Source organism: Phaenicophaeus curvirostris, chromosome 1, assembly GCF_032191515.1.
Source record: "Phaenicophaeus curvirostris isolate KB17595 chromosome 1, BPBGC_Pcur_1.0, whole genome shotgun sequence".
NCBI lineage: Eukaryota > Metazoa > Chordata > Aves > Cuculiformes > Cuculidae > Phaenicophaeus > Phaenicophaeus curvirostris.
In genome coordinates this window covers 44,062,939-44,087,048 of record NC_091392.1, presented here as the reverse complement: position 1 = coordinate 44,087,048, position 24,110 = coordinate 44,062,939, and the positions used below count along the sequence as shown (strand labels likewise).

The window sequence follows — 24,110 nt, the reverse complement described above, 5'->3', positions numbered from 1 at the left end:
GCCTATTTGGCAAGTGCTGGCCCAGAGACACTCTGGAGTTTTCCACTGGAGTGGGAGCTGCTTTGAGGGCAGCGTTGCTGTTCCTTAGTCCAGGGAAGTTGGTGTGTAGGCTGGCCCAGCCTTCATCCTTTACAAGTTATATAGCAAAGACATCCTTCCCCATGTGTTCCGCTCTAGGACCAGAAGCGCATGGAGAAGATCTCCAAGAGGGTGAATGCCATAGAGGAGGTAAACAACAATGTGAAGCTGCTGACAGAGATGCTGACAAACTACAGCAAGGGGGAGACAACGGAGAGCAATGAGGACCTAATGAAGGTGAGGAAAGGCCATCCCAGCATCTTCCCCAAGCTTAGCAGAGATGGGTGACTCTTCTCAAGTTTCTCCTGCCTGTTTTGCACTCCCAGCTGAGCATCCTGCTGCTCATCTCAGCACCACTTTCTCCTCTCCCTCAGGAACTGTATCAGCGCTGTGAGCGCATGAGGCCCATGCTTTTCCGGCTCGCCAGTGACACAGAAGACAACGATGAAGCTCTAGGTAAGCATAGCTGGCCTTTCTCATTCTGTCCCCTTCTCCGTCTTCTTTCAGGGACCTTGTGCTTGGGGTGCCCATGATATGACATCCGTCAGCAGCCGCCACTGTAGGTGGTGGCATCAAGTAGCGTCACATGGCAGCAATCAGCAGTATTACAGGCATCCTCCACTTCCCTGCAGGAATGATGCTTGAGTGTGTCCGGCTGAGGCTGCCATGCAGGTGTCAATGTACCCTGATGTGATTTTGCGGCAACAGTTGCCAAAAAGCTTCCTGCCATGGGCTGCTGTCAGCTCCTTGCGCCTTGCTTTGAAGGAATACACAGAGTTGGGTATAAGTCACTGTCTTTGTTTCTTCATGATTTTCAAACTTACCTCCTGCCTATTCCTATTTCAGCGGAGATTCTGCAAGCCAATGACAATCTGACACAGGTGATCAATCTCTACAAGCAGCTTGTGCGGGGAGAAGAGATCAATGGGGAGGCAGTGGCTGGTCCGCTTCGAGGTGAGAACGTTTGAGGAACAGGGACAGGAAGGTCAAGCAGAGGGACCCTGTTGCTGGTTTGCTGCAATGTAGGAGAAGATTGAGAGGAGTGGAAAGGTGAAACTTGCAGGAGGTCAGAGTGGGGCTGGTGAGATGAGAAAATGGTTTGAGGAGATGAACTATGCATGAAGTGAGAGCAGAAGGAGGAGTTCCCTCTCCCAGGTGTGAGGAAGGATGGGAATTGGCTTTGGCACACTGGATAAGGATCGGGTAAGGTTTCCATCTCTCAGATTGTTCCGTCTTTGCAGGCAGCACCTCAGCACTTCTGGATCTGTCAGGCCTGGATCTTCCAGCAACAGGCCCCTCCTACCCAGCTTTGCCCACCCTTTCAGGTGGCTCAGCAGTCCCTGTTCCTGAACAAGCTGGCTCTATCTCCTTGCTGGATGATGAACTCATGTCTTTAGGTGAGAAATACAGAGTAAAAGTTCTCTACTGTATCCTTGACTTCGAACAGTCTGCATGGCTGGTTCTCCTTGTGACAGGAACATAAATAAGGGAGAACTCTGAGAGAGGCGAATAATGAAAGACCAAAAGGTGTCCTTCACTTAGCATGAGGGAGAAGGCAGGGGAAGGACCCTTTTATGATTCTGAACTTCAGTCTTATGATGTTTTCCTGACTAGTCAGTGAGAGCCTGCAGGGATGTGCCCTCTGATTTGCTCTGGGAAAACTGACCTGGCAGGTAAAGCGAGAGTGATGCAAAGGCCATCCCAAGATGGGATCACAAGGGTGGATTGCCCCCAGCTCTTCAAGTTTACTTCTGTCAGCTGAAGTCAAAAGCTGCCAACAGATGCATGGGACTTCCAGAACTTTTCACATGGAAGTCTTGTGAGGTGCCAGTCCTAGGAGGCCCTAGTGTCTTGCTTTTCCTACCAAGGTGTCTGTGTCCCAAGAAGGGTGCTTTGAGTACAACAGCGTGAAGTAGACAACATGGTCCCCCAGGTGCAAGTGGGGCTTGTTAGACCAGTAGTATTAACTTCTCTGCCAACAGCAGTAGGAATTGGACTGTAAATGAGGATCTCTGGGCAGAAAAACAGTCACCCTTCCTACTCTACCCCATGCAAGGATGAAGACCAGAGACTGGGACCATACTGGTGGTTCTGTTCTGCTGCTTCTATGTCTTATTCAGGCCCTGATTAATGATTTTGTCTTCTTGGCATCTAAGCTGATTCTTGCCATCTAAACTTCATGTTTGCTTTTGCCCTCGACAGGCCTGAATGACCCAGCACCGCATCCTGCCCAGACTGCTGACAGCAGTGGCTGGAACAGCTTCCAGGTAACATCCTGGGAGCCAGGGCGGAGGCAAGGGGTGACAGAGGGTGGTGGAAGCAACAAATGGCATGGGCAGGGTCAGATCTGATAGTTGGAGCTGATATGCAACCCTACTTAGGGGTCTCTCCTGTGCGCTCTTTTTACAGTCGTCAGATAGCAATGAGCTCAGCACCACCCCTGTCATGGCAACGCCACCAGTCAAAGCAGATGTTGGCACATCCTCCCCCAAACCTTGTAATGCCGCCAGTGGCCTGGATGACCTGGACCTCCTGGGCAAGACTCTGCTGCAACAGTCTTTGCCCCCAGAGTCTCAACAAGTGCGATGGTAAGCAGGGATAATCTCACATCTCTCCCTATCGTTCCCATTTTAGGGGTGCTGGACACAGACGTTTCAGTGCCCTGTTCCACTCCTTGCACTCTGTCTCCTTACAGGGAGAAGCAGCAGGCACCCCCCCGGCTCACCCTGAGGGATCTCCAGAACAGGAACAGTGCTGGCACCACAGCCCACAATCCCAGCACTCTGCCCGTGCTCCAGAGTGTTTCCCCTAACACCACGCTGCCCCTGAACTCGGAGCTGCCTGCCTCTGCTACACTTCCAAAAGCTGCCACCACACCAACAGGAAGTACTACAGTCCCACCACGGCCTCCTGCCACCGTGCTGCCCCAGGAGATCTCGCTGGCCAACATCACTGTGCCTCTGGAGTCAATCAAACCCAGTGAGCTGGGGTGAAACACCAGGACAAGCTTGGGTTGGGGGGGACCATTTAAAAGGAAGCCAAACAAATCAGGAAAGAAATAACTGAGCAGGTTGAGAAGAAGGTGAAACAAACCATGTGAACATGAAAGGGAAGAATGTGAGGCAGCTTCTTGCTTGTTGGATTTTGTCGAGGTTGAGGACGAGTGGTATCTCTGTCACTTGTATGGAGTTTGGGTGGTGAGGAAAGGTTTTTGCAGGGCCACTTCCCTCCTGGCTGACTTCTTCCTGTCCCTGCTTTTCCCACAGGCAGCATCCTCCCTGTGACAGTGTATGATCAGCATGGCTTCCGCGTCCTCTTCCACTTTGCTAAGGATGCCCTGCCTGAGAGGCCTGATGTGCTTGTGGTGGTGATTTCTATGCTTAGCACGGCCCCGCAGCCCATCCGCAACATTGTCTTTCAGTCCGCTGTCCCCAAGGTAAGGTGGCTGCTGAGATCACCAGGCTGGGCTGACGTGCGATTCTCCTTTTGCGGGAAAGGCAGGGTGGGTGGGCAAAACTTGGGCGCTGAGAGCAAGTTGTGTTGCCCTCAGATGAGGAGGAATCAGCACAATGGGTTTTGACAGTGGTCCCCAAATACAGGAGCAGGGTCCTCTGGCTGCCAAGTTCCTCTCAGGAATGTGGGATGCTCTTCTCTCTCCCTAGGTGATGAAGGTGAAGCTACAGCCTCCCTCAGGCACAGAGCTGCCAGCGTTCAACCCCATTGTCCACCCCAGTGCCATCACACAAGTCCTGCTGCTCGCTAACCCACAGAAGGTAATGGCACTGTCCCTGGGGCATGAGCAGAGGCTTGTCTTGCTGCATGGGCAAAGCCTGCCTACCCTGTCACTATTCCCTCCACTCTCTGCAGCTTCCTAGAGGCCTGAATGATTCGTGCCTTGTGTGTTTCTTCCCGCGCTTCTGACTGCTTATCCTTTCTCTCCTGTCTCCAGGAGAAAGTGAGGCTACGATACAAGCTGACCTTCACCATGGGAGAGCAAACCTTCAATGAAATGGGGGATGTGGACCAGTTCCCCCCACCGGAGTCCTGGGGAAACCTCTAGGGCCACCACCTTGCAGGCACTACACCACAGAGTCCTTGGGAAGCCGGCCCTGCAAGGCTGGGGCAGCCTGAGGAGATGGGAAGGGTTGGGGGGGGGTGCTGCTGCTCACACTCTGTTCTCCACATGGCCAGGTGAGGGCCAGAGGGAGCATGCCTCGAGGAGGAGAGCAGAGATGCCAGGAGATGTTCATCCTACAAGACTAGGAGTGGAGTGAAAAGCTTTGTGTGGGTGAACGGTTGCCTTCCTTGCTCTTCTGAAGGTGTCACTCCCTCCCTAGTCTGTCCAGATTCTCTTCTAACCTTGCTTTCCCCCTAGGCGCAAGGGGGAACAAGGATGAGGAGCTTAACAGCCTCAGCCTGGGGCAAGGCCTAGCAAAGGAAAGATCCTTTTCCTTGACTGCTCCCTCTGCGCTTCCTGTCCCTTCAGCTGCTTTGTGCTCTGCGGTGCTCCCCTTGTCCCTCTCGCCCCCCTCCTTGGAGCTGTGCCCCAGCGGTTCCCTGTCTGATGGGATTGCACTGGAGCTGGTGCAGAACAAAGCTGGACAGAGGCTGAGTGTCTCTCCAGTATCAGAGGGCAGGCAGTTGCCCTCGCTTTCCAGGGGTCAAAAGGAGTGATCTTCCCATATCCCCCTCCTTCCAGCTGCTTACTGAGCTGCTGGTGGGCAGTGGGCCTTGGGGTGGGAGCCTGGAAGCTGGGAAGGGATTGCTCTTTGCCTTCCCCTCCCCTTCAGCTGGAGGTCCTGGGCACTGAACCCCTGCAGCAAGGAAGCCCACACCCTTCGCACGTGCTTTATCAACCACAGCAAGCACTGGGGACTGCTGCTGGACTTTGTCCGGTGTGACAGCCCCAAGGGGTGGGAGCTGAGTCTCCCTGCAGCCTCCTGCCCAACAGGGAGAGGAAGCAGGACATGCTCTCCCTCCACTGGCTGGGCTGGAGAGTGTAGGGGGACAGGGGGTTCAGTTCTTCAGTGTGTTCTCGCTGTGAGATAGGTGATGGGTTGGGAGTTGGGGAGAGACTGGAGCCCAGCCCGTCAGCAGGGGACATGGCTAAGCTCTGCACTGGGGGGGGTACAGGGGGGTACAGCTGTGCCTTGCACACCTTCGCCCGCAGCCAGGGGCAGGCTTGGCTCCCTGCGGCTGGGAGGGGGCTCGCCCCAGCTGCCTGATCACTGTGACACAAGAGCAGGGATCTGCAGGCAAGGAGGAGACCAGGGGGTGGCAGGGGACAAGCAGTGCCCATCCCCATGGGACTCGCAACCACAGGAGCTGCTTCCCATCCTGAAGCTGGTTTTACCAAGGCCCAATCTTAAAAACAGGGCAAGCCGTGCCCTGTGTTGGCTTGCCAAAGGTTGAAGGAGGCCTGTGTGAGGTGGTAGTGAGCTGGGTGCCTCATGCTTTTTTTTGGCTTGGGGGCAGTGAAGGTGAGGTGTCTTGGAGCTGGGCGCAGCAAGTGGTAGAGGAGAGGGGGAAGCAAGGTCTTTGTGCTGGGGTTCTGCTGTGTCTTACTTCCCTTTCTGGTCTCTTCAGGGTTTTGTATGGGGTTTTTCTTTGCAGATCTTGTTTGGTTCTTGAACAGACTTGTATATATTTTCAGTGCAGAATTGTGTAAATGAAAGAAAACAAACAAATGAACAGATTTAAAATGAAACGCCCGGCGCGAAGAATCTGCTGTATTTATGGGAAATAAAGACTTCTTTCCTCATCCTGTCCCTTTGCCTTCTGAGACAAGAAATTTGTTTTCTCCTCACCTTCCCTGACTGCAGAGGAGCCGATTCCAGCCTGCAAGAGCTCATTTCCAGCTCAAATCCTGCCCCTGCACTCTTGCTGTTCATCCCCTGGTCACCCAACATCTTGCCACGATATTTCCCCACCCCTGTGAGGAGGGAGCGTGGATGGTTGGAAGTCCCCACTCCTGCAAGTAGGGAGAGGCGACGGTGGAAGTTCCCTGGCTTCTCTCAATTCCTGTTTGAGAGCAGAGCTGCCTCCAGGCTGTGAGCTGGGTGCTGCCCATATCCCTCCCTCCCCAAGGAGAGGTGATAGGCAGGGGTTGGTGCCCTGCAGTTCACAGGGAACAGGGCTTGAGCTCACTCCTGTGCCACGTGTGGCTGGTTGCAGCTTTACTGCTGCCTGTAGAAGCGCTTCCTCCACTTCCGCAGGGCTGCCTCACGGGAAGTGGCTCCCCAGCGGTTTTGTTGGGGAGAGGGGGATTTGCTCCAGTAAGCAGCAGCCCAGGGCTGGGAGCGAGTCTCTGACATTGCATGGAAGGGAAGAGACTATGGCTTGGGCACCGCCTGATGCAGCCAGCAGCATCATGGGGAGGCTTTTCTGTGTCTTTGCAATAGGTATTTGAAGACCTTGCCCACTTTCAGTGACCACAATGCCTGTTAGGAGCACCCTCATGGCTGGAGGGTCATGCTATTTTTTACCTCTGCTGCTTATATTACCTGCTCATAAGCTGACCTGCTTGGGTGCTATTTCCTTTGCCAGCCATGTAACCCAGTTGAGAGCAACTTCTGCTCTTTCTTGGTGTAGAAGGAGGAAGGTTACAACTGCAGGTAGCCTAGAGATAAGGTGAGGTTTACCCCTCATAAAGTCAGGACAGAAAGTCGTGGTGGTGTGAGGAGGATCTTTTTAGACCAAAAAAGGAAAATCGAGCTCTGGTGCAGCTCAGCAAAAAGCAAGCAGCACCCAAGCCTGGGAACCAGAAGCTTGCGGTCCCTGTGCAAGCATGCACAGGCGCTGCTGCTCTGCGCTTGGCTTAGCCACCCTGCTCGGAAGAGCCCTGCGCATGGCTGCGGGTGCAGGGAGGAAGGGGGCCTCCCCAGGGCACTGGGTAACAGTTCTTCACCGCAGCTTTGCCACGGCTTCAGAGAGCCCTGCGGATGGCAGGGAGGGAAACCGGGGTGGGGTTGGGCACAGACAGGGGTGTCGGGGATGGTTTTGCTGCTCACCATCCAGCTTTTGTCCCTGCATGGTGGGGAAGAGGTTGGAGCTGCACCCCTGAGCACAGAGAGGTGCCCAAGGGGCGTTATCAGAGTTTGGGTGACCAGGTAGGGCAGGAGCAGGCACCCTGTACGTGCCACCCAGCCAGCTGGCGTGGCCGTGGGCTGCCCTGCAGCGCAGCTGGTGATGAGCAAGGCAAGGGAAGGGGAAAAAAAAACAGCGGAGAAAGAGAGCAAGAAACAGCGCATGGGCCCTTCGCTCGGGCTCATCGTGTGCTTGTCCTGCCTTGTTACGTGTTTGCTGTAATAATATTTCCCCTTTAAGGCTGGGCTGAAGTTATTTATACTTGTGGGGTGGTGACAGGAACAGAGAGCGGAGCAGGAGCCCTGAACTGCTCTTACCTGATCTGCGACACAGGGGCAGCCAGAGGAGGAAGGAAGCTCAGAAAAAGAAAGGGAGCAAGAGAAGGGACTCCAAAGGAGGGGAAGAGAAAGCAAGCAGGGCATCCCTGGGGAGGGACGAGAGAAGGGAGCAGCTGTGGAAGCAGAAAAAGGGGGAACGAGGGAAGGAGGAAGGAGAGAAGTAAGGAGGGAGAAGTCCTCAGGGAAAAGCAAGAGGCAGAGTGGCTCCAGGAGCCAAAGGGCCACTGGTGTCCAATGCCAAGCATCGCTAAGGGTTGCTGAGCACGTGACGCCAAGGAGAGCAGCTCTTGTGATCGTCTCTAAGCTCTCAAGATGATGAAGAGGCAGTTTAATCGGATGCGGCAGCAGCTGTCCCATCCCAACATCACCAGCCGGTAAGGACTTCTCCGTTACCTGTGCTGGAGGGCTGGGAGGGAGTGGAATGTGGGTCCTGGAAGGCTTGCATCAAGGCTGGACTGACCTTCTGGGGCTTCCTTTCTGGTGGCCAGGGAATAGGTGGAATGACCCTGGCTTTAGAGCATCTTCATTGTGAGCCGAGGGACTGTGGCTTCCCAGCTTCCTGGCACCCATGGGGCACCAAGAAGGCTGCACTGGTGCTGCTCAGCAGGGACCTGGTCCCCAAGTCCAGCTACCACTCCCAGGGTCCTCAGATGCTGCGTCCACCTGGAAATGGGCTTTTCTTGAGCTTGGCTTCCCCAGGATGTGAAGGCAATGGGAAGAGACCTTCCAGCCACATGCCTTTGGCTGTGTGGTGACAGGGAAAGTGTCAGGAGCTGGGACTTGCCTTCCTCACCGAGCCTGGGGTGCCCCACAGAAGTCAGATGCCTTGCTTAGCTCTAGCCAGCATGGCAGAGGAGAGGACCAGGGTCCTTGGAGGACCCATGGAGGACTTAGAGCTTCACACAAATCCCTCTGGCCCCATCCCACCTCTGCCACTTCCTTATTTTTCTCTTTGGCTTTCCAAAGCTCTCCCCTTGCAAAACCCAGAACTGAAATTACAGGGCTACAGCCACCTCCACAGGTTCCCCAGCACTGAAAGGCTGGGCAGGACCAGCCATGTCCCCTCCCTGGACCACTGATGTCCTTCAGCCAGCCAAGAAGACTGGCCACAGGGAAACAGCTCCTACATTCTGGTTGCTTCTTGCTCTTCTTGCATTCACTGGAGGGGAGCGCAATTCCCTTTCCCTTCTCTCCTCTCTCACATCCATGTTGGATGCACCTCCCTTTCTTTTAATGCCAGGCAGGCAGGAGGTCTCCAGCAGCTTGTGCAGTCCAAGAGCAAGCTCTTCACCCACTGCAGAGCCTCTCTTCTGCAGGCCACGATCTCACATGATTTTGCTTGCCTTCAACAAAGCCGCCCCCGTTTCCTGTGGCTTCACAGCCTCATCCCATGTCGTCTCTGGCGGGTAGTGAAAAGAGAGAAACATGAACTGAGGAAAAAGCAGCAGAAGCAGAGGGAAAGCAAAACTGGTTCCTGGGGTGTAGCAACGGCAGCAGGTTGTGAAGTGAGGTTTCCTCTATGTGAGGCATCAGGGAGCTTTGGTGGTGGTGGTGGCTGGTGGGTTTTGAATTTGCTGCAAAACAGAAGTTTCTTTCACCAGATTCACTCCTAACACTTTCTGCAAAACCAACCAGAAAGCTGGTTTCATGTAGGCAATTCTAGGGGGTTCGTGTCTCAGTCCTCAGCTTGACAACAAAGATATCCTTGTTCCACCACCAATGGCCCCACAGCTGGTGGGTAACTTGGCCTGCAAAGACACATCAGGCTCCAACAGCACTGCCCTGGATTCCCCCTCAGGGGAGAAGTGGGCGCTGAGGGGTAGGAGGTTTCATCAGCCGACAACCCCCTATGATGAGGGCCTGCTTGGTATCCTGTCTCCAAAATAGTGGGCCACATCTGGATGTTTTGACCTGGGTGCTTCGAATTGAAAGCCCTGCCTGATGAGATGTCCACCAGCCAGTACGGTTGGCTGTCTGGCCCTGCTCCTGCTATTCGCTGGACGAGAACAGGGCTCCTTCTGCCCACAGCCTTGTATACGATGTTCTAAACCACAGCCAGCATCTCCTACTCCCTGGAGTCCAAAGAGAGAAGAGTGGGACACATAAGGACCTGCCTTCCCGAGAAGCCTGGGTGAAAGTAACCTCTACCTGCTGATGGCTCTTTCTCCTTCCTCCACAGAACCCAAGAAGCAACCGAGCTCCTGCCAGAAGATTTGCTGCAGGTGAGGCACGGGGCTGGGCCAGCAGGCACGTTCCTGCTTGTGCCTGGGTGTGGGAACCTGCCCCGTTCCTGCCTGCTATTTGCCCTGCCAGCACGTCCAAGTCACAGGGTTGGGATTTGCTCGTGTGCTGGAAGGGCAACTCCAAGACCACAGTGTTAAAAGAATGGCAGGCACCTGCCACAAGAAAGGGCTTCCCCAGTCTCTCCTTTCTACCCCCAGATTGAGCAGAGGATCGAGCCAGCCAAGCGAGCAGCTCACAGCGTGTCCAAGAGGCTCCAAGCCTGCCTTCAAGGGCAATGCGGCTCTGAGATGGACAAACGAGTGGTGGGTAGAGAACTTCCTCCGCTGCCTGCATTCACCACAGCTCTGTCCCCCACCAGAAAAGGGGACACCAGGCCCCTGATTTGCAGGCTTTGCTGAAGGGTGATCTCTTCCTTCTCCTTGGTTTGAACCTGTCATCCTCTTCCCAGGTGGCTCTTGTCTGGGAAGCAAACAACAGATCCCCTTGCACTTTCCTTGGCTGCCCCATGTTTTTGTGGTCTCCTCAATTCTTGGCAGCCCAACAAGCCCTGGCTTCACTTAATTATTCTCAGTGATTAAACTGCTCTGTACATTTCAAGCTGCAGCAGGGCTGGGCTTGGCAAGGGTCTCCCCCAGTGTCATGGTCCTACACAGGAGAGTATATCAGAGAAGAACGGTGGTTTTCTAATCAACTATGGAGCCTCAATGCCTTGTTTAGCTAATCGGATCCTGGCTTTGACTGAAAGGGCATTCAAGAGCTCCTTCCTGAGGCCCCGAGGCCATAGGGGATGAGTGGGCCAGGCAAAGATGTGGGGACCCAGCACGGGGTTTGGCCACTTGCTTCCATGTCGTGGAGGCACGCTTCATGGTGAGGGAGCTGCCACGTGCCAGCTCACAATCTGTTTCCCAAATCCTTGGCTTTGTGCAGAAGAAGCTGCCCTTGATGGCTCTGTCCATGACGATGGCTGAGAGTTTCAAGGAACTGGACACAGAGTCCAGCCTGGGGTAAGTGCTGGTGGGAGAAAGGGCCAGGGGCAACCCCAAAGATGCCAGACCCTAGCAAGCCACAGTCTGGGCTCAGGGGCTTCCATGGCCAAGCTGAGCTGTCAAACCCTGTCCTCAGAGCAAACATTAGTGTTGCGGGAGGAGAAGGAACACCCAGTGCCCTCAGCCTCCAATTGCAGAGGGGGCCAGGACATGGCTCAGGGTTCCATGTGGGTACGGATAAGGTGGGGGGTGTTGGGTCAGAGGGTGGCATGGCTCCAGTCCACAGTCTTTTAATCTCTGTCCCCTACACAGGAAGGCCCTGGAGATGGGCTGCTGCATACAGAGCTCGCTGGCCAAAATCCTGGCTGAGTTTGAGATCGCCCTGGAGCACGATGTCCTGCAGCCACTCAACAAGCTCAGTGAGGTAGCCCTGACCACCCTTCTGGCTCCACTCTCCCACCCACCTCCCCTTCCTGCATACGCAAGCCTCGGCAACACCTTCTGGCTCCTCTCTCTCACAGGAAGAGCTTCCCATCATCCTAAAACACAAGAAGACCCTCCAGAAGTTGATTTCTGACTGGAACACCATCAAAAGCCGGTATGGGGCACACCACAGCTACGATAGGCCAGGGCCCATGGGGTGCGGCCCCCAGCCAAGTTGGTGGGGGAAGATGACTGCCCTGCGGAGCAAATTTCCCAGGGCTGGAGGTGAACTCAAGGAGGCAACAGCTCTTTGGCAGCACCCAGACAGCGCCTCTCTGCAGGTGCAACTGCTCCAAGCTGAGCCGTGGGCTCTATGGCACAGGAGAGAAAGGCAGTGCCACTGCCAATGACAGCAAAGTGCCCTGGTGCTGCTGAGATTGCTCCACTCTGATTCTTGCAGGGTGGCCCATGCTGTGCCAGGTTTCTCTGGGAGAGCAGGGCAGCCACGGGATGCTGGCGGCTCATTTCCACACCGCCCTTCCTTTGGCTGGAAGGAGGAGAGGAGGGAACATCTCAGGCATAGGGTTTGGGAATGGTCCTACAGACCCTGGCTGTTTCAGACAGTGGCACTGAGTGCTCCTTGTCTCAACCAGGTTGCACCCCTTGGTGCAGCAGCATCTTCCTCTGGGGGAGGGAAGTGAAAAACACTGGTCCAGGAAGGCCACAGCAGGGCAGTACTGTGACTTGACGCCTCCCTCATGGTCCATATACCCCTTCTTGCACACACATCCCACCCCACGGTCCCTGGCGCTAAGGCTGTAGTTGTGCCTCTTCTCTTCCACCCCAAAGGCTGCACCAGGCTGCCAAGAGCTCCGGTAACAGCTCTGGTGCTGGCGCTGGCCCCGGGGCATCTTCTGCTGCCAACAAACTGGAGATCTTGAAGGAAGAGGAGGAGGAGGTGAAGAGGAAGGTGGAGCAGTGCAAGGTGAGAATGTCACTCACTCTCCTCCATGGGGCAGCTCCAGGGCCAGAGATCTGCTCCCCTCCAGTGGCTCCATCTTAGATTACCCCACGCCAAGACAGGGGTAGCCAGCCAGCATGTCCAGCCCTCTGCGAGCAAACTGGTCCCTTGAGGAGTAGAAATAGGGAGGCACTCCAAGCCCAAGGGAGAAGAAGGGACTAGAGCAAGGAGCTGATGGGGTCCCCTTGGGCTGGAAGCTGGTCTGTGCTGGGTGGCAGGTGACTTCCACAACAGCTTTCTCCACTTCTGCCCTATTTCTCTGAAAAGTCCTTGTACGGCAGATCCCATGGGTGCGCTGGAGGTGCAGAGACCCCTTGACCCTGAGCCTCTTGTGCCAGGAATCCCTGACACTATGCAAATGCAAGTGATGCAGACAAGGAGGAATCCCCATGCGATCCCAGCCTGGCTCCCCACAACACCCCAGAGACCCCATCTGGGCAACTCACTGCCCAAGACAGGTGGCTTTGTGAAGACATCCTCTCTTCCTTGGGTACCAGAAGGTTGCTATTCTCTGTGTCTCCCATCCCAGGATGAGTACATGGCTGACCTCTATCACTTCTCCACCAAAGAGGACAGCTACGCCAGCTACTTCATCAGAGTAAGTTTTCTCTTGCGCTCTTCCTCTGCATGGGAACATCTCCTAGGGTATGTGTGAGCCCAGCCTCAGTCCTCATCCACACCAAGCCCTCCAGCCAGGGCAGGGGACAGCCCCAGGCACCAGCAGATGCCCAAAGATGGCCTTGCTCCATGCACTGCAGGTGCACATCACCTCTAGCACCAGCTGCAAACAGAGCAGGCCACCATCTCCAATTTTCCCTCTACCCCTCAGTGTAGCCACAGTCCCACAAATTCCAAGGAGGCTTCCTCTTGTAGGTCCCCCTTTGTCCTGTCTCCACATGGGTGCAATGTTCTCGGGATGAGGGTCTCTCCTAGAGGGACTGGTTCTGAACTGAGCGCTCTTTGTGTGTTCCCTGTCTGGCAGCTGCTGGAAATCCAAGCCCAGTACCACCGACAGTCCCTAGGATCACTAGACACGGCTCTGGCGGAGCTGAAGGAAAGCCACAACCAGACAGGTATCCACCGGCTCTCCACCCAGCCTGGGGAAAGTCACTACCAAGCCCAGGGGGTGCAAGTGTGGCTGGTGAAACTGGGAAGGGCAGGTTTTCCCTCTCTGTGCCTGCTGCTGCCTCCCACATCAGGCTGGTGAGGTGGGGACCGCAGCCCAATGCGGGCTGGGGATGCTGTTTATCCTGCCTCTGCTTCCAGCCAGCCCCAAATCAGAGTGACATGTTGGCATAACTAGGTGCCAGATGGCCCTGGCAGCAGTTGTCCCTCCTGACTTTCACCTCCCTCTTTCAGAGCCTTCCTTCACCGCAGACATCCCAGTGGCAGGGAACTACGGCGTGCCCCTAGAGACACACCTCAAAAGCTTGGGCCGGGAGATCGCACTGCCCATCGAAGCCTGTGTCATGATGCTGCTAGCCTCTGGCATGAGGGAGGAGGTAGGTAGCCCTCATGGCCTCCCCGCCACTCTCCCCCTCAAAATACAACCCCAGGCATCCCTTCTCTCTTTGCCCCATCCCCAGGGACTCTTCCGACTAGCAGCAGGTGCCTCGGTACTGAGAAAGTTGAAGAGCAGCTTGGCCAGCGGCTCCAATGCCCTAGAGGAGTTTTACTCAGACCCCCATGCTGTGGCCGGTGGGTGCCAGCAAGGTGGGATCAGGGGACACAATCAGGCAGTCCCTGCCTTCCTCCCACCACCACCCCTGCCACTCCTTCTCCCCTTCCAGGTGCACTGAAATCCTATTTGCGGGAGCTGCCCCAGCCTTTGATGACCTTCGAGCTGTACAATGAATGGGTCAAAGTAGCCAGGTGGGTCTGGTCATTGGGAAGGATAAGCCTGGTGGACCTCAAAAAAGACCTCCCCCCACCCCTCCCAGTACTTGGGAGTAGGGTTGCTCAGTCTCATTTGCCACATGGAGAGATAAGAACGCAGCATGCTGTATGTCCCACGCTCGTTAGAAATCCAGATGTCCCCAAATCTCATGGAATAGCAGTAAAAAACACAGCAGGGCAAGGAGGAAGGCCACAGCCTCTTCGGTTGCAAGAAGAGCTTAGCCTATGAAGACCCATTTGACCTTCATGGCATGAGCCCTATTTCACCAGCCAGTGAAGGCTGAACCATCACTGATGGCACTGACCCAGTGCCACTGACCCCCCATAGTCATGGTGAAATAGGTTTGTGCACCCACAAGCCATATTCACATCCTGCTGAATCCCTTTGAGCCTTTGGGGTGCAATTTTGTGGATGCCTGGCTCAGCTGCCCAGTAAAGCCAGCAGCAGGACATCTCCACCCTTGCACAAGGCGGCCAGCACTGGCCTTCTGCCTTTGCACGCCTTGTCCCTCTCTGCCGTAGGGAGCAACCTGAACTCTCCACTCCTCCCTTTTCTCTCTCACAGCTTAAAGGACGTTGATGGCCGCATACAGAGCCTGCAAGACACCTGCAGCCGCCTGCCCCAGGAAAGCTACAACAATCTAAGGTGTTTTGCATGGATGAGGCTTCTTTGGCCCCAGGCAATCACCAGGGGCAGCAGTTCCCTCCACAAATCCACTTACTGACCCCTTGCCCTTCTTTTACCCCACAGGTATCTGATCAAGTTTTTAGCCAAGCTGGCTGAACACCAGGAGGTGAATAAAATGACCCCCAGCAATATCGCCATTGTGCTGGGCCCCAACCTTCTGTGGTCACAGCAGAACACGGGGTAAGACCTGGCTTGGAGGGGTGGGAGGCAGCTCTCCAGCCCTACCTGGGGTGTCCTGAGCACTAAAGCCACAGAAAAAACTGATCCTGCAGCCTTCAGGCTGGTCTAAAGCACCTGTGCTCCTTCCATCCTCAAGTCCTGACCCTTGTCCCCGCAGTTCCCAAGTTCCCCTCACCAAGCATGTGACATGGATCACCTCCAAGATCATTAGCCTCCAACACCAAACCAGGGTTTTCAGGACAGGGAATAAGGCCCACCTCCCACCCCCTTTATCTGGGCTGTCTTCCCTTTGGGCTCTGCCCCCTCAAGAATGAACACCAAAAGGGTTAATGCTTTGAAAGCCTTTTCTGATGCCTCCCCTACCCCTGCCTCTTCAGAGACCCTGTACAACTGGACTTGGCCTCCGCCTCTTCCATCCAGGTGGTGGGTGTGGTGGAAGCACTCATCCAGAACGCAGACACCCTCTTCCCTGGAGGTAAGGCCAAGGTCTCACTCAGGGGGCAGCAGCCAAAGGTGAAGGGAGGAGAAAGGGAAAGGGACATTACTCCATCCCCAGGAGGAGGGAACCTGGGGGCAGCTCTAATTCCCCAATGTCGGGTCACCGTTGGAATTTGAAGGTGACAAGTGCTTCCTCACAGGTTTCCCTCCTTTCTTTCCACCAGAGGTAGATTTCAATGTGTCAGGCATGTTCACACCACCTGCCAATGACAGACTTGGCAAGACCATCCCGGTGGAAGAGCCATCCCTGGAGCCCTCTCCAGACAGCACCCCTGCTGACCCAGACAGAGAAGCGTAAGTCCATCAGGAGGTCTTCATGTCTTCTTTTCATCGTACCCCATACCATGGGCTGTACCCTCACAAGCAGACACAAGGTGCCCCATGACCTGGACTGCCATGTCTCACCGAAGTCTAACACTACCCCATTCTCTGCACAGCATCCTGAGGGACCCTGAGGCCAGATCCCAGCCAGCATCCCTAGCACTGACCGCACCGTCTCCTGAAGCCATGGAGCCACCAGCTCCACAGACGACTGAGGACACTGCCCGCAAAGGTTAGAGTGCCCCAGGCAGTACAGTGCTTGGGAGGCTACACTCCCTCAGCACCACTGCCTCTGGTTTGCCTTCATCCCACCATTCCCCACGCGAAAAAGTGCTGGCGACATCCCTGACACCAAATGAGAGGAAGAGCCTCTGGCCAGGGCAGCAGGGCCAGGATCTGGTCCCTCTTGAGTGTTCCATCCCCAGCCAAGGAAGGATTGCAGGAGCGGATGTGACCAATCCTCCAGTGCTGGGGACACTCCCAGCAAAGAGGCGTCAAAGCTCATGGTCTCTTGTAAAGGGAAGAGGGTGGGAAAAGCCTCCAAAACTGGTGCATGCTTGGGTCTGTAGTATGGGAGCTGGGCAAGGAGTGGTTTGCCCATCAATCTGCCTGCACCACAGCCCTCCCTGACCCAGGGAGAGACCCTAGCCGAGGGCACCCCAGCCAATCCGAGCTTTATTTCCAGGCAAACGCCCAGCTCCAGCACCACCCATGATGTCACCGCCTGTGGCCCAGCCGCGGAGCATCGCTCCTGCCCCAGCAGCCCTTGAGCACGCAGCCAGCCCCAAAGCCCGGCCGCGGCGGATGGTTGGGGCACCCATCCGAGCCCCCTCTGCCCCACCGCCGCTCCCTCCACAGCCGGCACGCCGCCACAGCCGAGACACTCCACTGTCCCCAAGGCTTCCAGACAGTGAGGTGGGCACAGCAGCTGCTGTGGACTGTGCCCTTGGAACCACGGAAGAGGAGCAGTCACTGCCTGCAGGAGGAAGGAGCACCCTGGTCACATTGCCAGCAACAGGAGAGGCCACGGAGAACTGAGCACGGTGCAGGGCACCACAGAGCTGGGGATATGGGGTCCGGTGCCCTGCTGTGACCCAGGCACTGTGGAAACACCAGGGTGCCCTGCGGGACAGCGCACCCCTCCAGCTCCTCCATTTTGCTCCCTTGGCTTGCACCAGCCAGGATTCTCCACCTGCCTCCCTTTGCACCCCCGTCATTGTCCCTGCTGGGAAGCCAGGCTGGGCTTCAAGTGCTGCCACCCCTAAAGGACACAGTTCCAATCCCAGGATCCCCTGATCCTGGGGAGGCTCCCAGGCACTGCATGCAGTTTTGGGGCACGCTGTGCAGGCTGGCTTCTTGGGGCCATTTGTGCTGCGATTTCAGCACATTCCGCACCATTTCACCTTAAAATGCATTGCCACAGATATATATATATGGAGAGAGAAAAAATTATATATTTTGCAACTTATTTGTTGAAAGAGCTGTTGTCACAGTCACAGGAAGGTGTGAGGTTCTGGAGCCTGAGATTCTGGAGCCTGTTCATCCAGCAGGCTGCAGCCAGGAGGAGGGAAGGGCACAGCACAGCCCAAGGGTAGGAGGGCACTCTGATACCAAAATTGCCGGCAAATAAACTCTCCGAGGCTCATTTCAGAGTTTTAGAAAGTGAGCATCCTTTATCAGGCCTGGGCAACATGAGGGAGTGATCTCCATCAATCGTGTGCAACGAGACAAAGGCTGGGACAGAACAGATTTCCCGCTTACATAAATGTGTATAATTTTTCCCAGAAGTGTTATGCATATTCCATTACTTTCTAATGCCGTGAAAAAGCCAAACTCAATAATCAGTGCCAAATTGATTATTAAGCAGATATTCCTTTAGTAAATGGTGCCAGGGGTTAATCCACCTAATGTGTCCAACTATTCAGACCGGTAACATGACTTTTATACTGGTTAAACATACATATCCATATAGATTCTGGGAAATACCAGTTAAACATATACATCCATATAGATTCCTGGAAACATGTTACATGTCCATTGTTTTTTGGAGGACTTATCATAGTTTATCACCTACTCTTGAATGCACATCAAAGTTTCTTCGTGTCTTCTGTTTGCCTCTGACGGTCTTTATCTTATCTCCTTCCTGATTGTGTCCTCTTGGTGAGCTCCGATCTGTCCTTAATTCCTGCTGTGGGACTGTCCTTTTAAAACTTGATTTGTTCCCTGTTTCAACTAATAAACCAGCTGAAGTCCTGTTACAATCACATCCTTTCTAACTGCAAGCTGGCCAAGATTTGATTCTTACTATTCTTATTAATGCTTAAGCGAATTCATCCCCTTAACATAATGCTTTATTCCTCCCTTCATTTCCAAGGGCCGATTTTAATGTTATTGTGGGCTACAAGAAAGCTGGAGAGGGACTAATCATAAAGGCTCGTGGTGAAAGGACAAGGGGGAATGGTATAAACTGGAGAGGGGCAGATTTAGACTAGACATTAGGAAGAATTTCTTCACGATGAGGGTGGGGAGACACTGGCACAGGTTGTCCAGGGAAGCTGTGGCTGATCCATCCTTGGAGGTGTTCAAGGCCAGGTTGGATGGGGCTTTGAGCAGCCTGGTCTGGTGGGAGGTGTCCCTGCCCATGGCAGGTGGGTTGGGACAGGATTATCTTTAAGGTCCCTTCCAACCCAAAGTGTTCTGTGATTCTATGAACTTCACAACACTCATAGAATAGTTTGGCTTGGAAAGGACGTAAAGATCATCCAGTTCACACACCCCTGCCATGGGCAGGGACACCTCCCACTCGATCAGGCTCCCCAGAGGACACAATTACTTAGATGAACTTAACTGCCTGCACCGACCAGCAGGAGGGCGCCGTACTGGCTCCGCATTGGACCTCAGTGGGCTTTGAGGTGCAAACCGTGCCGTGATTGGCCGAGTCTGGGCATGGTCCCCCAAAGCTCTGTGATGTCACAGAGACCCCCGTGACACCCCTCCTCTTGAGGCTGCAGCAGCCCCGCAGGGCCACTGTGCTGTCCTCCTGCGTGGAGGGCAGACGTCTGACGGTGAGGGGAAGGACACCCCATCCTGCGAGCTCTTTGCCACGAGCACAGAGAGGTTCTGCTGGACGAGGACCCGCTGCTCCCGACCTGCCGTACCCCGACCCTTCTTGTGCTGCCCTTGTGGAGCAGGAACTGCTCTCCTGCCTTCCCGATTGCTGCCAGCACGTGTCGGAGCAGTCAGCGTCCCGCCCGCGGAGCAGGAGCTCACAGAGATATTCCTGGTGTGACTCATCTGCTCCAGGACATCGTTGGCATTCATGGCACCACAAGCCCAGCCTTGAGGCCGAGCGCGCACCTCTTCAGTGCTTCCCTCCATCCCCTTGGCTGCTTCCCACAGGCTGCGTCCCCAGGGCTGGCCATCAGCTCGGCATCGTCATCCTTTGCCGCGTGAGATGGCATCAGAGCAGGGCACCTCTTCCGCGGTGGCCAGCACCAGCCAGGTGACGCAGGCCGCAGTGCCGGACACCTCCGAGGTCCCAAACTGCACGATCTGCCTGGACACCATCCGTGATGAAGCCCGCGTGAGCCCATGCCAGCACCGTTTCTGTTTTCCCTGCATCTGGGAGCGGGGCTGCCAAAGAGCCGAGTGTCCCCTCTGCCAGCGGCCTTTCCACCACATCCTGCACAGGCTGGGACCCGACAGCTACGACATCCATGAAGTCGTGCACCACCCATACAGGCTGAGACCTCCACCCATCTATGCTACAAGCAGCACGTGGTGGCGTCGCATGAGCCCTTCCACAAGAGGCCAGGATACCGGTCACAGGGCGGCCCTCGAGGGGGTCCAAAGAGAATCCCCAAGGCATCACCATGATGGCCACGGCTCGGCTTGGGATGCTGCTCACGATGCCGGCCGAGCTCCGAGGCCTGAACAGGACGAAGCAGAGTCTTCAGAGGGGAGCCGGCACATCCACTGGTCACAGTCCACAGAACTGAGGGAGGCAATGAGGGAACAACAGGCCTCAAGGACTCATTCCCAGGATAGATCCCGCAGGGAACAACAGCCAACAAGGAGTCGTTCCCCACACAGATCCCGCAGGGAACGACAGTCAACAAGGAGTCGTTCCCCACACAGATCCCGCAGGGAACGACAGTCAACAAGGAGTCGTTCCCCACACAGATCCCACAGGGAACGACGGGTGACAAGGAGTCGTTCCCCGCACAGATCCCACAGGGAACGACGGGTGACAAGGAGTCGTTCCCCACACAGATCCCGCAGGGAACGACGGGCGACAAGGAGTCGTTCCCCACACAGATCCCACAGGGAACGACGGGTGACAAGGAGTCGTTCCCCACACAGATCCCGCAGGGAACGACAGTCAACCAGGAGTCGTTCCCCACACAGATCCCGCAGGGAACGACAGTCAACCAGGAGTCGTTCCCCACACAGATCCCGCAGGGAACGACAGTCAACAAGGAGTCGTTCCCCACACAGATCCCGCAGGGAACGACAGTCAACCAGGAGTCGTTCCCCACACAGATCCCGCAGGGAACGACAGTCAACAAGGAGTCGTTCCCCGCACAGATCCCACAGGGAACGACGGGTGACAAGGAGTCGTTCCCCACACAGATCCCACAGGGAACGACGGGTGACAAGGAGTCGTTCCCCACACAGATCCCGCAGGGAACGACGGGCGACAAGGAGTCGTTCCCCACACAGATCCCGCAGGGAACGACAGTCAACCAGGAGTCGTTCCCCACACAGATCCCGCAGGGAACGACAGTCAACAAGGAGTCGTTCCCCACACAGATCCCGCAGGGAACGACAGTCAACAAGGAGTCGTTCCCCACACAGATCCCGCAGGGAACGACAGTCAACCAGGAGTCGTTCCCCACACAGATCCCGCAGGGAACGTCAGTCAACAAGGAGTCGTTCCCCGCACAGATCCCACAGGGAACGACGGGTGACAAGGAGTCGTTCCCCACACAGATCCCACAGGGAACGACGGGTGACAAGGAGTCGTTCCCCACACAGATCCCGCAGGGAACGACGGGCGACAAGGAGTTGTTCCCCACACAGATCCCACGGGGAACGACGGGCGACAAGGAGTCGTTCCCCACACTGATCGCGCAGGGAACGACGGGCGACAAGGAGTCGTTCCCGGAACAGATTCCACAGGGAACGGGTAGTGTGAAGGAGTTGTTCCCGGCACTGATCCCGCAGGGAATGGTGTGCATCAAGGAGCCTTTCCCAGCACAGATCCCACAGCAGCGAGAGAGCACAGCGAGGGCAGCAGAGGAGGAGGGATTGGGATGAGGCATGAGCTCCAAGTCCTGAACTGGACATCCCATCTTCCTTTGGGAGAAGAGCATCACCAGTGAGGAGGCCATGATTCCTGCAGGGAACAGCATGCAGAGAGGGGCCCATCTCCGCAGAGGGTCAGCAGCCGTGCCAGGCGCAGGCACCAGGAGCCAAACCCTTACAGGATGCTAATATTGGTCTAGACTTAAGCTTCTATTCTTGACTTGGAATTGTACCATTATAGGCAATAAACTAAATGTTTAAATACAATTTTGGGTCTTACTCTGTCTACCTTCGGGGTGTGACAGCAGCCGTGCCGGGCGCAGGCACCAGCAGCCAAACCAACCAAGACGGGACTCCAAGGTGGCACCACGGGCTCAGCACGCCTGGGGCTACAACTCCTTGAGAAGCCAGAAGTAAGAGCAGAGCAGGAGTCAGGATGCTGCTCGTTAGGAGCTCCGAGGCCTGGATGGGACATGCCGCCTGAGTCGTACAATCACAGAGTGGCTTGGTTGGAAAAGACCTTGGAGATCATCCAGTCCAACCATAACTGTCCGCTACTAAACCACATTCCTGAGCACTTCGTCTGCCTGTCTTTTAATTCCCTCTGGGGATGGGGACTCCACCACCGCCCTGGGCAGCCTCTGCCAGGGCCCGAGAACCCTTTCCTTCAAGAAATGTTTCCTGGCATCCCATATACGCCTGCCCCTATTGGATCATATCTTGGACCCAGCTCCTAGATCCAGCCTGCCCGGATCCCTCTGCAGAGCCTGGGCCCTTGGATCCAGTCTGTCCAGATCCCTCTGCAGAGCCTGGGCCCCTGGATCCAGCCTGTCCAGATCCCTCTGCAGAGCCTGGGCCCCTGGATCCAGCCTGTCCAGATCCCTCTGCAGAGCCTGGGCCCCTGGATCCAGCCTGTCCAGATCCCTCTGCAGAGCCTGGGCCCCTGGATCCAGCCTGTCCAGATCCCTCTGCAGAGCCTGGGCCCTTGGATCCAGCCTGTCCAGATCCCTCTGCAGAGCCTGGGCCCCTGGATCCAGCCTGTCCAGATCCCTCTGCAGAGCCTGGGCCCCTGGATCCAGCCTGTCCAGATCCCTCTGCAGAGCCTGGGCCCCTGGATCCAGCCTGTCCAGATCCCTCTGCAGAGCCTGGGCCCCTGGATCCAGCCTGTCCAGATCCCTCTGCAGAGCCTGGGCCCCTGGATCCAGCCTGTCCAGATCCCTCTGCAGAGCCTGGGCCCCTGGATCCAGCCTGTCCAGATCCCTCTGCAGAGCCTGGGCCCCTGGATCCAGCCTGTCCAGATCCCTCTGCAGAGCCTGGGCCCTTGGATCCAGCCTGTCCAGATCCCTCTGCAGAGCCTGGGCCCCTGGATCCAGCCTGTCCAGATCCCTCTGCAGAGCCTGGGCCCCTGGATCCAGCCTGTCCAGATCCCTCTGCAGAGCCTGGGCCCCTGGATCCAGCCTGTCCAGATCCCTCTGCAGAGCCTGGGCCCCTGGATCCAGCCTGTCCAGATCCCTCTGCAGAGCCTGGGCCCTTGGATCCAGCCTGTCCAGATCCCTCTGCAGAGCCTGGGCCCCTGGATCCAGCCTGTCCAGATCCCTCTGCAGAGCCTGGGCCCCTGGATCCAGCCTGTCCAGATCCCTCTGCAGAGCCTGGGCCCCTGGATCCAGCCTGTCCAGATCCCTCTGCAGAGCCTGGGCCCCTGGATCCAGCCTGTCCAGATCCCTCTGCAGAGCCTGGGCCCCTGGATCCAGCCTGTCCAGATCCCTCTGCAGAGCCTGGGCCCCTGGATCCAGCCTGTCCAGATCCCTCTGCAGAGCCTGGGCCCCTGGATCCAGCCTGTCCAGATCCCTCTGCAGAGCCTGGGCCCCTGGATCCAGCCTGTCCAGATCCCTCTGCAGAGCCTGGGCCCCTGGATCCAGCCTGTCCAGATCCCTCTGCAGAGCCTGGGCCCCTGGATCCAGCCTGTCCAGATCCCTCTGCAGAGCCTGGGCCCCTGGATCCAGCCTGTCCAGATCCCTCTGCAGAGCCTGGGCCCCTGGATCCAGCCTGTCCAGATCCCTCTGCAGAGCCTGGGCCCCTGGATCCAGCCTGTCCAGATCCCTCTGCAGAGCCTGGGCCCCTGGATCCAGCCTGTCCAGATCCCTCTGCAGAGCCTGGGCCCCTGGATCCAGCCTGTCCAGATCCCTCTGCAGAGCCTGGGCCCCTGGATCCAGCCTGTCCAGATCCCTCTGCAGAGCCTGGGCCCCTGGATCCAGCCTGTCCAGATCCCTCTGCAGAGCCTGGGCCCTTGGATCCAGCCTGTCCAGATCCCTCTGCAGAGCCTGGGCCCCTGGATCCAGCCTGTCCAGATCCCTCTGCAGAGCCTGGGCCCCTGGATCCAGCCTGTCCAGATCCCTCTGCAGAGCCTGGGCCCCTGGATCCAGCCTGTCCAGATCCCTCTGCAGAGCCTGGGCCCCTGGATCCAGCCTGTCCAGATCCCTCTGCAGAGCCTGGGCCCCTGGATCCAGCCTGTCCAGATCCCTCTGCAGAGCCTGGGCCCCTGGATCCAGCCTGTCCAGATCCCTCTGCAGAGCCTGGGCCCTTGGATCCAGCCTGTCCAGATCCCTCTGCAGAGCCTGGGCCCCTGGATCCAGCCTGTCCAGATCCCTCTGCAGAGCCTGGGCCCCTGGATCCAGCCTGTCCAGATCCCTCTGCAGAGCCTGGGCCCCTGGATCCAGCCTGTCCAGATCCCTCTGCAGAGCCTGGGCCCCTGGATCCAGCCTGTCCAGATCCCTCTGCAGAGCCTGGGCCCCTGGATCCAGCCTGTCCAGATCCCTCTGCAGAGCCTGGGCCCCTGGATCCAGCCTGTCCAGATCCCTCTGCAGAGCCTGGGCTCCTGGATCCAGCCTGCCCAGGTCCCAGGGAGGGAGGTGTCAGCCAATCGCCAGGCGCGCTCGGGGCGGTGATTGGCGTGACGGGGCGAGATTGACCATAGTGGTCGCGCGATGATTGGCGAAACAGCGGGAGGGCGGGGTGAGTGGAGGGGCGGGTTCAGAGCGCTGATT

General features: G+C 56.5%; 2 protein-coding genes across 5 annotated transcripts in view; both read left to right on the top strand.

The window, feature by feature from the left end:
- Positions 1 to 24,110, top strand: part of GGA1 (golgi associated, gamma adaptin ear containing, ARF binding protein 1) — a 59,277-nt gene that overhangs the window by 5,957 nt on the left and 29,210 nt on the right. For 2 of the 3 annotated variants that reach the window (XM_069856228.1, XM_069856250.1), the window contains 10 exons: positions 178 to 315; positions 453 to 534; positions 925 to 1,032; positions 1,320 to 1,475; positions 2,281 to 2,345; positions 2,488 to 2,666; positions 2,774 to 3,057; positions 3,345 to 3,514; positions 3,741 to 3,851; positions 4,028 to 5,846. In XM_069856228.1, coding sequence (XP_069712329.1) covers positions 178 to 315; positions 453 to 534; positions 925 to 1,032; positions 1,320 to 1,475; positions 2,281 to 2,345; positions 2,488 to 2,666; positions 2,774 to 3,057; positions 3,345 to 3,514; positions 3,741 to 3,851; positions 4,028 to 4,138 — 1,404 coding nt within the window. In that variant the 3' untranslated portion in view covers positions 4,139 to 5,846. Of the gene's footprint in view, positions 1 to 177; positions 316 to 452; positions 535 to 924; positions 1,033 to 1,319; positions 1,476 to 2,280; positions 2,346 to 2,487; positions 2,667 to 2,773; positions 3,058 to 3,344; positions 3,515 to 3,740; positions 3,852 to 4,027; positions 5,847 to 24,110 lie in introns of those variants that run through there. The other variant, XM_069856239.1, reaches the window with a different exon arrangement.
- On the top strand, positions 7,412 to 18,055 carry SH3BP1 (SH3 domain binding protein 1). 2 transcript variants are annotated; one of them, XM_069856161.1, is made up of 18 exons: positions 7,412 to 7,876; positions 9,682 to 9,724; positions 9,944 to 10,048; positions 10,674 to 10,750; positions 11,045 to 11,156; positions 11,254 to 11,330; positions 12,005 to 12,140; positions 12,706 to 12,774; positions 13,159 to 13,249; positions 13,536 to 13,678; positions 13,763 to 13,889; positions 13,967 to 14,048; positions 14,638 to 14,718; positions 14,824 to 14,940; positions 15,318 to 15,415; positions 15,603 to 15,732; positions 15,876 to 15,991; positions 16,445 to 18,055. In XM_069856161.1, exons 1-18 carry the CDS (start codon positions 7,815 to 7,817, stop codon positions 16,795 to 16,797), a joined length of 2,019 nt encoding a protein of 672 aa, XP_069712262.1. In that variant the 5' UTR covers positions 7,412 to 7,814; the 3' UTR covers positions 16,798 to 18,055. The 2 variants fall into 2 exon arrangements, with proteins under 2 accessions (XP_069712262.1, XP_069712272.1); XM_069856171.1 differs by having other exon boundaries at positions 7,415 to 7,876; positions 13,763 to 13,874; positions 16,445 to 18,053.

Excerpts from the sequence above, each read along its gene's own strand:
- SH3BP1 (XM_069856161.1), top strand. The coding sequence starts at position 7,815 with ATGATGAAGAGGCAGTTTAATCGGATGCGGCAGCAGCTGTCCCATCCC. Across the intron at positions 11,157-11,253 it reads CACTCAACAAGCTCAGTGAG|GAAGAGCTTCCCATCATCCT; the intron begins GTAGCCCTGACC and ends TCTCTCTCACAG. Across the intron at positions 14,941-15,317 it reads TGGTCACAGCAGAACACGGG|AGACCCTGTACAACTGGACT; the intron begins GTAAGACCTGGC and ends CTGCCTCTTCAG.